This window comes from Notothenia coriiceps, unplaced genomic scaffold, assembly GCF_000735185.1.
Source record: "Notothenia coriiceps isolate Sejong01 unplaced genomic scaffold, NC01 NC01_scaffold00037246, whole genome shotgun sequence".
Lineage (NCBI taxonomy): Eukaryota > Metazoa > Chordata > Actinopteri > Perciformes > Nototheniidae > Notothenia > Notothenia coriiceps.
The window spans coordinates 7,193,935-7,210,548 of record NW_011369947.1 but is presented as its reverse complement, the minus strand read 5'-3'; the positions used below and the strand labels follow the sequence as shown (position 1 = coordinate 7,210,548).

At 41.7% G+C, this 16,614-nt stretch overlaps 1 protein-coding gene across 1 annotated transcript in view; it reads right to left on the bottom strand.

Annotated features, from left to right (window-relative positions):
* Positions 1 to 6: 6 nt before the first annotated feature.
* LOC104966347 (CCR4-NOT transcription complex subunit 3-like) overlaps positions 7 to 16,614 on the bottom strand; it is a 24,117-nt gene continuing 7,509 nt past the window's right edge. The window contains exons 3-14 of the mRNA XM_010795535.1: positions 16,471 to 16,599; positions 16,172 to 16,262; positions 15,608 to 15,735; positions 13,339 to 13,395; positions 11,716 to 12,703; positions 11,242 to 11,347; positions 10,319 to 10,466; positions 7,875 to 7,971; positions 7,336 to 7,561; positions 4,005 to 4,137; positions 3,732 to 3,857; positions 7 to 2,783 (exon numbers count right to left, since the gene is read on the bottom strand). Of these exons, the coding sequence (XP_010793837.1) occupies positions 2,685 to 2,783; positions 3,732 to 3,857; positions 4,005 to 4,137; positions 7,336 to 7,561; positions 7,875 to 7,971; positions 10,319 to 10,466; positions 11,242 to 11,347; positions 11,716 to 12,703; positions 13,339 to 13,395; positions 15,608 to 15,735; positions 16,172 to 16,262; positions 16,471 to 16,599 (2,328 nt within the window). The 3' untranslated portion in view covers positions 7 to 2,684. The remainder of the gene's footprint in view (positions 2,784 to 3,731; positions 3,858 to 4,004; positions 4,138 to 7,335; positions 7,562 to 7,874; positions 7,972 to 10,318; positions 10,467 to 11,241; positions 11,348 to 11,715; positions 12,704 to 13,338; positions 13,396 to 15,607; positions 15,736 to 16,171; positions 16,263 to 16,470; positions 16,600 to 16,614) is intronic.

Below are 16,614 nucleotides of genomic sequence, written 5' to 3'. Positions count from 1 at the left end.
AGAGGAGTTCGGAAAATAGGAATTGTGAGAATCAAAAGTCAAGTGAACCAAAAAAAAGTTTAGGATTGAGGAAAGAGAAATCATGAATTGTTGGTGGTGGTGAGGACAGGACAGGGCAGTGTGTGTGTTGTGTGCCCAGTGGAAACGGTTCAGTGTGTAAACACGGAGCTGGAGGACAGAGGAGGTGTGGGCAGCAGTGCTGGTGTTGCTCAGTTTGTGGGGGAGGGAGGGAGGGAGGGAGGAAGGAAGGGGGGAGACTAACAAACTGTCGGTCCAGCTGCTGTTAGCATCGACACCCACGACTCTCACTGTGATCCCTGCTGGAGCCTTCAGTGTTCAACAGAAACACACCATCATCATCACTTCAACCTCTACTGGTAGCTAGTCATGCAGATGCTTTTCCAGGTTTGAAATACAACAAGTGTTATTTAAGGAGTTTGATTCTGGAGATGTCATTATTTACCAATTCATTGAAAAACAAAGAAATACACCCAACGTTTTGGGAAATGTCCTTTTTTGCTATTTAGATTAATCTACAGCCAGCAGCTGGTTAGCTTGAGATGGCAACAAAGACTGGAAATAATAGGTCAAATGAATAATAAAAAAAATTTAAAAAAGGGAAACACAACAACATTTGTGGCTCTACAGGGAGTGGTGTATGGGAACATTGGGAAAACAGGAAGTTAGTTTAACAAATCAGGAAATAGCCCAGAATCACTTTAAAAGCCCAGAATCACTTTAAAACCCCAAACTGGTTTTAAAACAAACTAAACAAGCAGTACAGTATATAAGGTGTTAATGGGTCAAGCTACATTTGTACCCGTTGGATATAGCCAGGCTAGCTGTTTGCCCATTTCAAGTCTTTATGCTAAGCTAAGCTAATGGCTGGCGCTCCATATTGAAGAGAGGCAGAAGTCTCTAAATCGCCTCAAAGCACTGGAAAATAAAAAACAAAACTCCATAAGCATGACCAGACACCAGTAGAGGAAACATTTGCTAAATTCCTTTTCTTCGTTGTGAGTTGGGTGAATTGAGCCTTTACTTTAAAGAAACAAGGTGAACTGCTGACATTTGTGAACGTGTGTGGGAAAAATGCTGAATTTTAAATACATTTCTGACATATTCTCAAGTGTTGTAACTGCCCGAGTTACTACCATCACCTCTTAGTGTCACACCTCACCCCTCTGCCCGATGGGAGGGAGCAGGGCGCGAGGTTTTAACACCACCGCAGCTGGAAGAATCCCAAAATGAAGCAGCAGCCACTTCTCCTGCGAGAGGCCTGTGGCGCCACCTCCCACCAACGTTTACCCACATTTGGCAGGCGGTGCTGGTTTATTTTCTACGCTGGTGAACAGACGATGTGTTGGTGTTACGTCTGCGATAGAGCCACCGCACAGTGGGAGACGCTCAGCAGAGTTGAGGTGATGGAGATGAACAAAAAGGAGGGCAGGAGAATGTTACTGAATTACCAAAAACGCAAGGTTGATCTTGCGTTTTGACAGAATTGTACCCGAGCATTTGATTATAGGTTAAACTTCCAAGAGACAACAAATGACAAAAACTTAACGACACAAATCTTGAAATGCAGCCGCTGTCACGGGCTTCTCTTTGGGGGGAGGAAAGTGTTTGTATCACTGCAAACAAATAATAACGGGGGACACGCTTTTCATTTGAAATATGAATGTTTCGGGAAGTGATGCCTCTCTGTGCACAAACTGATTGCATAGCATTAATCACATTTCCTAGTAACGTTTAGATAGCGTTGGTATATTCAAAACCCTAAATCGAAAAGCTATTTATTAGCACTAAGTCACCAGTGACATATTTGAACGGGAAAAAAAGGTTTTAATGACTCCTTCATGACGGTAGGCAGCAGAGAGCCTCTGGGTTGGTGCTTTTCTAATAATAATTAAATACAGACTTTCAAAAGTCATCCAAAAAGGTCTCTCGCACCACTGGAAAAATGATATAACGCAAAACGTTATTAGGTATGTGAAGCGCGCTTGCCTGAATAACAAACACTTCGTTGCCAGTTTATTAGATATAGTGGAGAACATGGCAGAGACCAAAATATATTTCCACGTGATATATTACGTGTCGTTAAGCTCCTGTCATGGCTGATCTCAAGTCAGTTCACATCACCTATGACCATTTTCTCCCTAATCTAGCTGAATTTACAATAACTCCAATAACACATTTCCCTTGAATCCCACCCTGCTGATGATACCTGTTTTAGAGCCAGCAGTTAATGATGAACCAATCGTCTTTGGTTCTTAAAGGGGCTAATAGAAGATAACGTTTGAAAGCCAACACAAAGAGAGAAACAAAATGGAGGGGGGAGAGCACATGATAGTTGGATTATAAATTCTTTGTGCTAAAACAAAGCCTTGTTGTTTAAAGAGAGATATGGTTCAGGAAAAGATGGGAATAAAAGACCTGATGATAGAGGGGAGGAGGAGGAGGAGGAGGAGGGGTGACAGGGTGGGAGGAGGTGTCCCTGCTGGGGGGGGGAGGATGATGAGGCAGGGTCCATGTCCCCAACGAGTCGAGGGCAAATCGAGGAATGTCAGCAGGTGGAGCAGCCTTCTCCATCCGTCTGTCCCTCTCACACTTCCTCAGCTGTCCGTCTCTTCGTCTGTGTGTGTGTGTGGGTGTGTGTGTGTGTGTGTGTTCCTCGATGCGGGTCACTGGAGGTCTCGGTCCTCGAGGTACCGGTACTCAAACGTGAAGCCTTCCTTCTTGCGCTGGCCCCATTTCTCATAATCAAAGTAAATGTACGTTCCCTGAGGAAGAATTAAAGGCATTTAATGAAAAAGAAACAAAAAAGGTTTTACTGTATTAGGGCTATTCCCAGCATGCTTTGTGTCAAAAGCAAGGGAACACACCAGCTGCAACACTGGTATTGTTTTTCCAGTGCGTGTGTGTGTGTGTGTGTGTGTGTGTGTGTGTGTGTGTGCGTACGTGTGCGTGTGATCATGGCAAAATGAGGTCCTGGAGAAACCTACCTGAACAGGAACTACCACAAAAAGCAGTTTAAAGGATTTAGCTGGCGATTCTATTCTGTGGATGGATTTTGTCACCGAAATGGGATCGCAACCAGGTGATATGCAGTCACTGAACATTACAGATGTGTAGCTGATATCAAAAGGAAGATCCAGTTTGAAAATGGGCTTGGTCTGAGCAAGGGATCAGGAATGATGGGGGTAGAAACCGGGGAAGGGGTCAGTGTTTATCCCTGATTTGCATCACGGCTGTAGTACAGTTCATTTTCATTATCAAAATCCTTAAGAAAGGAAGAAGGACTGCAAACTGTATACAGTACCAAACATGTGAAACGTGTTGTGCCAAAAGCAGTCCTTACTCTGTGTTTCAGCAGGCTTCATGACGACTGTGCTGCAGATTACAAACCATGTGTTTAAATGGTTTGGGACCTTTCATTATAAATCAAGTGTTGTTCACGCTCTGATGACCGTCTCCAACTCAATGCTGGGCAATATCAAATTGTGTTTTTCATACCCAGCTGTCATGAATATAAATGTATCAACCGATTCCCAAAACGTCCCTGAATTGTTGGTATCCTTAGCAGCACATATCAAGTCTGCCTTCATTGTTAACTCCTCCATGGCAACACGTTCAGATTTCGAACATACTAAGGTTTGACTCTGTGTGAAGTGTCAAATATGCTTTGAAAGGTCAAATAAGCCCCTAGAGGTCAAAGAAGAGAAGCTGACCTGCTCAAACTCATCCGTGATGGTCTTGGGTTCTTCGTGCCTCTGGAACCACATCATGTACTTTGTGTGGAACCTCCATGACTGCTTCTTCAGGGCCTTGGCTGCCAGATACTGGGCCTTAGTGCCCTGCGCAGAGGACCAGGAGATAAAAGAAGCATTAGTAAGAGCAGTTTAACGGTTGTATCTGAGATCTCTGAGGTGTATTTGATGGCTGAATCATGATCTACATGTATCTCCTCTTTGTGTTGACATCATGTCTCTGACAGTACTTACCTCCAGGTAGTAAAAGATGAAGAAGAGGGTTTCCGTGGAAAGCCTCTGGTAGAACTCTACAGTGTCGGAGTGGGGCGGGGGCACCTGGTGGTGGAAAGGCAGGGTGGGGCACGGGTTCCTCATCAGGTACTGCCTGTGACATCACAGAGAGGGGAGGGGGGTTAGTGGGGTCATACTGATGCAAAGAGAAAACATGAGGAATCATAATAGAAGTGAAAAACATATTGTTCTTCATGTCAAAACCTGGTGCCTACATTTCCCATAATGCAGCTCAACGTCCAAAGGTGTGGTGGTAAATGTGGCTGTAATGCTAGTGGCTAATGTAGCTCGAGTCTGAAGTGTGCAGCAGCAGAGATGTGCAGCGGGCCAGAGGTCTCACTTCTTTCTAAATCAACAACTCCAGATTTTTATTTTATTACAAATTCGTAGTCCTAAGAACCAACCAATGCTGACTAAAGGATTTATATACATTTTTTCACACACTCCTTATCACCTGTGACAGACTTTTATAGAGTTCCTACTTTAACATTCTTTATTGGCTATGGCCAGTATCAATACATATATAATAACTCTTATGGAACGTGTGACGTAGAAAGCTTGAAAATCAAGGATTTCAGAAAGGATAATCAGAGGTGGAGATATTTCAGTGTTCAAATCAAAATGTAATTTAAAAGTTTCTGTATAAATAGATAGATCCACTTAGATTAAAAGCAACGGTTAGTCTATTATCTAAGGCACTACCGACTGTTGTGCTGTTTCAAAACTACCAACGCATTACATATCGATCAGGCCAATGATTTCAGGGAGCAGTTTAGGACTAATTAACAGATCGATTGGTCAGACGGACGAAAGGTTTCCTAATGGGGGAAAAGTAGGAACATTTAGTGGATCTCATTTGGCCAAAATACGTTTTTCCATCTAAACTGTGTATTTTTAAACCAGCGACACATCCAGTTTGTTCTTTCCGATTCCATTGGCCTGCTACAACGTTAGCCAGGTCAGATGGAACCAGGACTAATGATCCTATCCCAGTAACACGCACATGACTGACGCATGTCGCACTGCCATAAAAAAAAAAATCGTTCGAGAGTGCGTATACTGGAAATGAATTTGAGTTATTAAGATACAAAGATTCTCCTTGTGTCTTTATCTCAGAGTGTGTGTGTCACTCTCCTCCTCTGGCTGTGAAACAACAGGTACTGTGGGACAAGAGGGTTTGAGTGTTTTCATTTAAATGTCAATTGTACCTGTGTGGGCTGACTGCTCTGTAACACGGCGCCTGAATGATCTGCTCTCTAATTGTGTTCAGGTATGCTGCATTACTGGGAGACTTGAATGACTAAATATACATTTCAGACATTTGTTTGTTGATGTCTAAATGATCCCTTGTTAAATAACTGTGTGCAGCAACTGATTAGACCGAGTAGCTCTTTGATTGGATGGCAAAGAAAAGCAGCAGAATCACAAAAGATTTAAAAAAAAAACAATGGACATTTTTATAATTAAGTGCAAACGTTGTTTCAAAGATTCCTGTCGAATCAGATCAATGATTGAGGCTTGTACTTATTTTGTAAAGATGATCAAATTCAGGGAAATTAAATGTGCGTTGTTATTAGCAACAAGTCAATCAAAATAAAAAAAGAATAACTGTTAGATTAGAGGCCGTGTTTACGACGGTGTTTTTGTTTTATAACTCGCTTTCATCATCTTTTTGGAATTATTTGAATTTTTGAATAAATTCTAACACATTTGTCTTTTAAGGCGAGACACCCCAGGTGAATAGGGTAATTTTTTTAACTTAAAGGTATCAGCTAGACATTTCTCCAGTTAATTACTTACAATAAGGCAATTGTCTTTTTTATTACAAGTTTTCTGAAATAGCATGTTTAAATATGCAAATTAGATATTATCTCATCAAATATGTGCATATTTTAACACATTTCAGGAATCGAAATCTGAATTTTCGATTAAGCCAGGTTCAAAATTCTTGTTTCATTTTGTAGTCATATTAGTATCTAAGGCTTTTACAGAAGGGATTTTGGATATCTCTTTTTATCACTCCATAAATCAGAAAATACTGTCAACAGCCCTAAAATATCAATTTTTGCCATGTTTTTAGGTATACAATGTTGATATAATTCAGGCTATGAATGATATATGAACAAACCCTTCTGTAAAAGCCTTCATAATATTGATAGGAATATAACTGGAAGGTTTGGTGTGTCTACGTGCTACTGAAGTTGAAATGTTGAACTCAGAGTAGGAAAAAAAACTCATTTTGAGAAAACGACCTTTAAAGATTGCAGTGAGGCGCTAGCTAAGCCCTCCTGTTCTTTGGATGACAGCTTGCGCCTCGACGCATTCCGTGAAGGTATTTCATGTTCGGGGTCATTTGTTTTTTGTATAATCTTGCTTCGTGCAAGGGATTATTGTTGTCATCTTCTCTGTAAACTTTTTTTTCGCCGTTCTTTTGCCATTTTGAGATTTACATTTCTAGCGGAAAGCTAACCAGGAAGTGTTTTAGCACACCACGTGACGCATCTGAACGAATCACGTTGTCTGAAATTGACACCAGCCAATGAGATTTCGTTTCTTGGTTTAAGACCCCTTTGTGCTTTCACGATTGGTTGCTGATACAAAGGAAATGACCATATTTGGATCCGATGAGATTGTGCAGGAGAGACACAGCTTTCTAACGATATCTCTGTTGACATGGTGCACACAGCGGTCGCGGTACTTTATGTTACGTTAGAAAGCTAACTTTTGGTGAATTTAGGAGAAATCTACTGACGCAAATAGACAAACTATAGTCAAATAAACACTTAAATGTGTATTTTGTACGTTTTCCTTCCAAAAGCCTGAAAGAAAACATGTTATAGAATCAAAATAGCACAAAATCTCAAAATTGACCAGTGCTTGAAAAACGATGTTTTTGCCTGCCGTGTCTCGCCTTAACTATGAGTAAAAACTGATTTCCATAATACATATATACTATATAGTACTGTATACTATTTCAAACCAAGTGCCTAAACATTTTTTGCATGGCCCTCAAAATACCATGTCTCTTATGAATGTATCCCTTACATTTAATGGATGGGTTTTTTTGTCCCTTTTACTTTAAATCAGATTTCATTTTCTTCATTTTAGGATTTTGTGGGTGAGTTTTTTCATTTGAGTAAAGAATCACAGTACTTCTCTCATCATGGCTGACCAACACAATTCTGACTGATTATAAAGACTAGTTTTTCTAACTTTGCCAACACTGCACTCTGTCATGAGCGTTAGCTATCTCTTATATCATTTTTTGTGCTGCAGGGAAATATGAGCACACCTGATCCGCTCTGAGTCGGACGGGTGGGGCATGTGCGTCCACGCCGCCTCTTCCATGGCCTGTTGGTAGAGCTGGTCTTTGGAGAGGGGGACGGGCCCCAGCGGGCACACCCCCAGTGACGGGGGGATGCTGACCTCCGACAGCGAGAGCTGAGGCGCTGACGAGGGGCCTGACTGGGCCGTAGTGCTGCTGGGGAAAATGTCTGAAGACAGACAGGAGAGAGAGACTAGGAGTGAGAGAGCAAGGAAGCAGTAGTAGGACAGGAGGTGAGGATGTAAGGGAGTGAGCGAGGGAGTGCAGGGGGGGAGGAGTAGAAAGTCAGAGAGACAAAGAGAGAGGAGTTGAGTCAGGATGATAATATCTACAGCAGTTTTTGTTCATAGTAGCTGAGAGTGGGAGGTGAGATGACATTTTGTTCCATTAAACTACAGCCTTTCTATTCCTGCCACCCTTTCCTTTCATTAAGGTGTGTGTGAGTGAGTGTGAGTGTGAGTGTGAGTGTGTGTGTGTGTGTGTGTGTGTGAGTGTGAGTGAGTTACCTGGGGTGAGGTGCAGGGAGGGCACGTCTCCCTCCATCCCTGAGCTGAGTGCTGCTCGCTCGGCCATGGACTTCAGGCTGCTCAGAGTCTCCTGGGGCTGATGGGGACAGACAAGGAGGCTCATGGGAAAACAGATTCTGCCAGACAGTGTGTGCACAGTTTTGGTACCTGCCTGTACGTATCATTTCGGCTTCCCTTTATGTTTTTGTAGTTTGTTTATTCCTGTCCCCTCACCTCAAAGATGCCTTTGTGGTAACATAAACTACACCATGTGACCAAACATACAGCAAATATATTTCTGGATTGTGTGTCCATGAAAAGTACTTTTACTGCGTTTGTTTGTATTTTCAACAAAAAAAAATTGCACATTTTGTATAGCCTAACAATAACATTAAGGTAAAATTCAGCAACCATGGTCTAGGGATGGGTACCGAGAACCGGTACTAAGTCAATAACGGTACCTGATTGGACGGTATCGGTATACCGTTAAGCCGCTGGACAAACTGTGCTGCTATCGGTATGTGTTACATCTACTTCCTTAGTTTAACTTTAAACCATTCTGTTTGGTTGGGAACCCTCATCCCGTGTGATGTATCCGGTTTGAGACCTCTCTGATTGGCCACTGTAAATGCCACTCGTCATGTCTCTCAACAGCGCTCTTATTATTGTTGTGAGACTCCCGCAGGCATGGCGGACAGAGCGAAGCGATCGAAGGTCTGGGTGCACTTTAAAAAAATGTAGTGGCGATAGTGCAAGGTGCAATCTATGTACTCAATTAGTTGTGTGTAAAGGGGGTAACACAAGCAACTTAATGAATTATTTGCAAACGAGACACTCATTGAATCTAAAACGGTGCTTGCGATACTGCTAGTGCTAGCGGGCTTCAGCCGCGCCGTGTGTAAATGTGACCTGAGCGAAGGCTCGCAGGCAGGTTAGCTGCTGCGCACGGGTAATATGTTTTGTTTACCTGAGTGAAGTCTTGCAGGCACATCACCTTGTCTTTTTTTAGTTTATTAACACTGACAGTGTGTTAATGTGAGCTCCTACACCTATAATAATTTGGCCTTTCATTGCTTCTGAGAAGCTAATGTATAAGTTATACAGTTATTTCTGCAAGAAAATTACAATATAATTACTGTGTAATCTTCACATCTTGTATTCATGTCTATAATTTTGAGCACCAAATTATTGAAAAGTATCGATAAGAGTATCGAAAAATACCGATACCGATAAGCAGTATCGATAAAATCCTAACGATACCCATCCCTAATGGTTACAAATGGTCATTATCAGAGGTTGATATTAACATATCATATCAGTTGCACTAAAGCATTTATTAGCAACATTTCCATTGTGTAAAAGAAAAGTTATATGTAGGACTTTTCTAGGAAATATATTTTAGACTATCCAGATCTGCGTAACTTTATTGTGATCTTCTTTCTCAGAACACGGGGAGCCATTGTTAAATCTTAATCAAATGAAGTGGATTGAGACTCTTTAGATTTGATTTAAAGTAAATACAATTACCTGTTTTGGCATTCATTTTTTACAGAAGAAAAAAACAATAATACAAAAAATACATATCATAAACAATATTTTTACATATACAAGTACTCAAAAGTATGCATATTTAATTATGCTTTAGATATCTGTGGATTATAGTTTGGTAACATTAAAAGACTTAACATTTATAAATATAAAAAGGTCCCACAATGAACATATAGCTTGCTGTGTGAAAACGGAATTGCAGAAAGATCTATGTTAATCCTTTCTAAATACATTTGATAACACAATATGTATACTTTAAACCTATTCAGTCAGTTATTCATCTCAAAAATGTGAGTCATTTCTGGTGAACGATTTTCAGTACACTCCTATACCTGTAGGTCAACTGAAGGTGACAAACACAACGTGTCTCTGCTGCTTTCATCACCTCAATGTTTTTAGAATTCTCTTAAGTTTTGTCAGAGTAAATCAGCACTCATAATGAGGCCATGATAACAATAACAATCCCCGCTTGGATTTCACTTTTGTCAGAATTAATTAAATCATAATGGAGGCAGAAACAGTAGCATGTAAATTAACAGTCTGTGGAGATTTGGAATATTAAATCTTCGTAACGAAAACAACTCATCGTGTCTACATAATCCTGTAGCTGTAGAATGGTAAAATGGAGTGTTTGTATATGTGTGTGACGCCCTTTACACCTGCTTTTATAATGAAATCTGTATTTGGATTATGTAGATGAGAAGCGCGTAATAACACAAGGTTTAAATGGGGCACTGTGTGTGTGTGTGTGTGTGTGTGTGTGTGTGTGTGTGTGTGTGTGTGTGTGTGTGTGTGTGTGTGTGTGTGTGTGTGTGTGTGTGTGTGTGTGTGTGTGTGTGTGTGTGTGTGTGTGTGTGTGTGTGTGTGTGTGTGTGTGTGTGTGGTCAGACTCTCACCTTGATGCTGTCGGAGGACTGTGAGTAGGACATGGGTCCGTTCAGCAGGCTGCCGCCGCTCACCGTCTTGGCCTCGCTGTAGAAGGCCTGCGACGGGGAGCTGGACGACAAACAGATGGAGCCCAGCAGACTGGAACCAGTGTCCTTACTGGGGAGAGGGGGAGGACGAGAGAAGAGGTGAGAAGGGGGGACAACATTAAAATACCTAAATAAAAAAGGTAAGCGAGGTAAGAAAATGTACTTGTTTAGTTGTTAATGCTTATGGATTGAGGATGTCAGTAGAGCTTGGTGATAAAGTGGGTAATATATCGATATTTCGATGTGAGACTAGAGATTGTCTTTTTGAATATACAATACATATTGAATATTGTGTCTGTTCCTGGTTTAAAAGGCTGCATTTGAGTAAACAGATGTGTTTATAGGAACTAACTAGACACTTCTGCTATTTCCCTTTACCCAATTCATCACTATATCCACATCGCCGATTATTAAATAATGTGTAAGTAATTAGAAAAAGCACAAATAGTCCCCCCTACAATATCGACATCAAAGTATATAGTAAAAAATATTGGGGATATTTGTTTTTCTGATATCGCGCTGACCTAGGTGTCAGCTACATTTATTAGACAGGGTTCAGGCATTTTAAGAAAAAATATGAATTTGTGACTGTCAAAGCCTTAATCATCACATCAAAATGATTCCGATCATTTGAAGTTTGACAAATTAAGGTTTACCCAATGAATTTCCAGCTGTTCATATTAACTTTGATTATCGTCATGATTTTAAAATCCTGGAAAATATGCTGACATCATCGTTTTAATTTCACATTTTGAATTTAGTGGACAAGAGTCAATGAAACACCAGATTTTGTTGAAAATAATCCATAACCCTAATTGTCTGGTAACCTGCTCCATCATACTCACGTCTGATTGGCTGTGGAGGTCAGACACGAGGATTGGCTGCTGAGAGATTGGCTGGCACTGGTGAGGGCGGAGTCTGTTGTGCTGTCTGCTAACACAGCGCTGTAACCTGTATCGCCAAAAAAAGACACAAAGGGTACACCGCCTAAATAAATGTTAACAACAAGCTAGAAAGGGCACATGAGCATACATCTTACAGTCATGAAATGTACACTTAACACAATTTTACCCGATTATGCCTAGCAAATACAATAATCAGGAAAGCATTTCAGTCTTGACTAGCTTCAGTTTATAATAAGCATGTTTAGTGAGGCTGTGTATTGATAAGGAATCTGGCAAAAGGCACTATGACACAGAGGTTAAAATATAATATATTGGATACTGTAAACAAGGTGTTCGATAACAATCATCTAGGCGTAGCTGAAATGCTTGTGTGAACAGATTGTTGTAAGTATGGATATATTCTCAAATACTCACTGGTGCTACCGTTCTGCTTCTGCTGGCTGGGCGGCCTGCCGGAGAGCGACATGTTCCCCCCCACCAATCCACTCCCTGCTGATCCCGAGCTGCCTCCGTTGCTCCCGATGACCCCCACTCCACTACCGGGCGCTAACCCTCCGACCGGGCTGAGCGACATGAGGGAGGACCCCTGCATCCCCGACTGCCCAGAGCCCAGACCCAGAATACCGGAGCTGATGCCACTCAGCCCCGGCGCCGGGCCCAGCAGCCCCCCCGAGGAGGAGGTTGGCCCACCGACCGTGATGCTGCCGCTGCCGATGGAGCCCACTGCGCTGTTGGAGGTGGAGGGGCTGATGCCGATGCCACCTAGAGAGCCGGGCAGGCCGGAGCCGATGGCCCCTGAGGAGGCAGCCTGAGCGTAGGGGGCCGGGGTGGAGCCCGACAGGAGGCTCGCCATGTTGCTCAGGGACGCCTGCATCCCTGACAGGCCCAGGCTCCCGGACATGGAGCTGGTGGGGATGGACATGCCGCCTTTCCCCAGCGAGAGGCCCAGGCTGAGGCCCAGGCTGTTGGAGGTGGACGTGGGCCCCGACAGAGACTGGGCCTGGGAGCTGGAAGTGAAGAGCCCCTGCGTGATGGCGTTGGGGGGAGAAGAGGCGGAGGAGGCCATGTGGCTGTTGGTGGAGCTGATAGGGATGGAGATGGGAGCTGAGGGGGCGGAGCTCACTAAGCTTTTGGCCTGCTGTTGCTGTGCCGACGGGTGCGGAGGCTGCTGGGTGGCGTTGCTGTAGCTGCCGGCCGACGTGTTGGAGAGGAGGCCCCCCAAGCTGCCCAGGTGACTGTTGGCCCCCGGTCCTCCCCCCGTGATGGGCGCCATGGAGACGAGAGAGGACGAGGTCAGTCCAGACACGAATGAAGAAGAGGAGCAGGAAGAAGAAGAGGAAGAAGAGGAGGAGGAGGAGGAAGAGGATAATGAAGAGGAGGGGTTTCCGTTCTTCACAGGTGACTGGAGAAGAGAAAAGAAGACATTTACAGGTTTGTCATGTTGTCACGTTTTTCTACAGGAAATCAAAAGATACAGTTTGTTCACCTAAGTCTATGTTAGTGATTGGCCTTGTATACTGGCTTACAATAAAGTGATCCAAAATGTAATTAAAATGAAGACAACCTTAAACCAACATGTGACCTGGACATGCAAAGACAAAAAATATATATAAAATAATAACAGTGAAAGAAAAGATCATATGACAAGAGAATAGTCTTTTCTTACAGTTGCAGCATGCATATTGGAGTAATTACCTTTATAGCTAATAAGAATAATTTTTAATAATTAATAAAAAGTTCAAGCATATTTCTCTGTAAAATAGTAATTTTACAGAGAAATTACTTTAGTTTTGTTTTAATAAAAAGTTAGAAAAAGTTCAAATGTCCATCCCAAATGATGTGTGTCCAAGGTGAGTTCTTAAAATCTGTACTAACAAAAGTCAAAAACCCTTAAAATATTCACTTTACATTCAAATAAAACTAAGAAATGACATTAAACCTCGGATTGATGAAGTTCATGACTTCATGACACTTTTTCTGTATTTAAAGATAAGATGCTGACATGGTCACTTCGAGATGAACCGTCTTTAGACTCACCTGACCGACTTCACTGTCTGTTGACCGTCCCCTCTTCTTGTCATCTTCAGAGTTCTCCTGAGAAACACAAATGAAGAACAAAATTGGATAATGGTCAGTCGGTGTACGAATGAGAAAAAACGAAACACAATACACTAACCAAAAGGTTGCCGGTTATCCAAATCCAACATTTCCAGATACTTTCCGCAGATTATTCAAAGTTAAAACACCCACTGAACTTCCCATTTCCTGCTGAACGCTTTACCGCTTACAACCAAATCTTTACATCCATTTCACGCCAACTTCATGTCAGCAGCATTTAATATTATCACGCCTTTATTCAGACACATCAGCCCTATAATAAGTACTCTCAGTGCTCTGTGTGGGCGCAGAGGAAGAACAGATGATATAATGACAGCAGAGCCGAACAATAAGAGCAGATGGCAGCGCACATATAAAAAGGCAATTATCTTACATTTCTATTTTACATATGGACCTGACTTCACTGGAAGGGAAAGCAATGATAGGTTAAAAGTTCAGATATTACCAATGTTAGATCATTAAATGTATTCGCGAACTTAGCCTTAGATATGTATTATTAAATCCCATTCAATACAGGACAGTAAAGGTAAAGAGGGTAACGGTGTAATTAAAGGGGCCCTGTTATGCCCTTTGGGTTTCCCTTCCAGGACCCTTTCCTGTAGTTTGCTATATAGGTTTGTGTGCATGTAAATGGTCTGCAAAGACTAAAATCCTAAAGTTAGCACTTCTATTGGCTAGCGCTCGAACACAATGTGATGGATAGGATAAGGGGCGGGACATCTCTAAGTGGTTGACCAATCACATCAGTGACGGCCAGCTAACCAATCAGGGCAGCTCTGGTTTCAGACAGAGGGTGAAAATATAAATATGGACCTGAAGATGAGGAAGATAGGGCCCCTTTACTAGATATGACTATTCAACAGTTCATTACCTTTTGTGAATTAAAGAGACATTTACAAAAGCAAATATACCAAGTTAGTCAATTAAAAAAATTAGAGATGTCCCGATCCGATCACGTGATTTTCAAAAGATCGGAAGAAAAAAAATCGGGGATCGGGATTTTTATTTTTAAATACTTTTTTTAAATGTTGTATTCAATGTTACAAAACAAAAATGACCATGTTCAAGTCTTAAAGTCATCCTGAGACCTTAGTTTTGGTTTCAAATTACAGAACATCATGTATGTGTTGCTTCTTTGGAGCTTGTTCTCATAGACCTGGTTGCTTATTTCTCTCAAATCTGGCAACAGAGTGGGCAGGGCGCAGTGTCTAATTGTAGCAGTAAGCTAACGAGCACTGATAAGCTTTATTTTGTTTGGATCCAATGCTGCACAACTGAACTGATCCAATGCTGCTGTGAAAAAAAGAAGCTATATCCATGTTGGATAGAATATCCAATTTAAATAAAAAGATAACCTTAAGGGACAACTTGAATGCTTTTTTTTCTCTTAATGCATTGCATAAAGATCGGGAAAAATCGGTATCGGCAAATTGTCAAAATCAAATGATCGGAATCGGATCGGGAGCAAAAAAAGGTGATCGGGACATCCCTGAAAAAAATGAATTGTGTATTTCGATTTTTTTTTTGTTGCAATATTCTGAAAGACAAAACAAAAAAACTCTCAAAATTGACGAGTGCATAACAAATAATGTTATTGCCTGAAGTGACTCCAGGTTTAAGCGACTCATATTTATTGAGGAATAAAAGGAGCAAATTCCAATATTTGAGAAAAAGTTTTGAATTCCAAAGTAAGAACGAAGTCAAAGCACTTTTTTTCAAACATTTAAAGATACATTTCAAGATGAATTTCAAGCTTTTCCAGCACTTTACCGCTAAGGTTCATCAAGTAGTACATACAGTATACTGATGATTGCCTTCTGAGTCACAGTAAATAAGATGTTAGTGTGCTTTCAATAAATACAATTCTGATTCATGACAGCATTATTTAGGATGGTGACATATTTAAAAAGGAAAACACAACAAAGTGGGTTTCCTCTTTATTTGAATGCATAATATGTCCTGTTTGTAAATTGGCTACAGAATCTTCATTTCAGTTAATAGCACTTTATATTAAAATGCTCAAACCACTATAACACCATTTAATTCAGTGTTTCTAAGGATTTCCTGCACCCCTAGGAACGAACCCTTTTATTCTAATTAATACAAACTCCTTTGAACACAATTTGATGGATTTCAAAGGTGTGAAAAAAGACAACTGACGTGCTGACAGCAAGAGGATTATTTTTACCGTAGTGCAAGTGGCAGGCGAGGGGGGGATGGGTGAAGAGGAGGTGGTGGAGGTGGGGGTGCTGCTGGAGTGCGGGAAGATCTCGTCCTCCAGCTGTCCGGGTGGGGAGGTGGCGAGCAGCGTCTGAGCTGCAGGAGACACAGACAGCATGATCAGTATCATAACGGTTAGTGAGGTTAGTGTTTTCCCATTAAGGTTAAGGACATTTCAAAACAAAGAGAAGGGGCAATACAGCCTGTTCCATTGTCAATATGTCTAAGAGTAGGCTTCACTAACATTATTCTTTTTCATTATACTGGTCAAATAAGATTCAAGTGGGTGTTTCTGACTTGTGTGAGCCAAACACTCCCAATAACTCCAGCGCAGAAGATCAGAAGATAATATGTATTGAAAAACAGCTTGCACAGCATGTTTGATGCAACATCATTTTCTGTTGAATCTATATTTTTCAGAGACTACCCTTCCATAAACGATTTCCACTGCGGTCAAAGAACGAGTCTCTCTCCTGCTTGCCGCACACAAAGACACTGCTGTATAATAAACTCCAGCTCTTTCTGGACTTACTGAGCTCGTCCAGGTCCAGGTCGTCGTAGAGAAACTCGTTCTCCTCGAAGTCTGGGTCCTGCGACGAGTCCAGGTAATACTCCACATCATCCTTTATAAAGACAGGACAGATACAAACATGGATTACATGGCTCAGTCAGGCTGTCAATAGAAATATTATGAATGATGACAATGCTCTGAAAAGAAAATTGTGTGCAGTTTTAACAAGGAAAAGGAAGGCAAAGAGGAAATAAGCTGCACCTCCAATTTCAAAAACAACAAATATTTGGGATACTTGTTTGATGAAGACATGAGCGCACCTTGATCTTCCTGACGGAGTCCACCTGCACTGAGTCGTTGTCCAGCATCCTCAGTATGGTCTCCAGCATCCGGATGTGGTGACGATGCTTTTCGATGAACTTCTTCAGCTCCTCAATCCGGTCCTGATTCTGCACAGGAGTGGT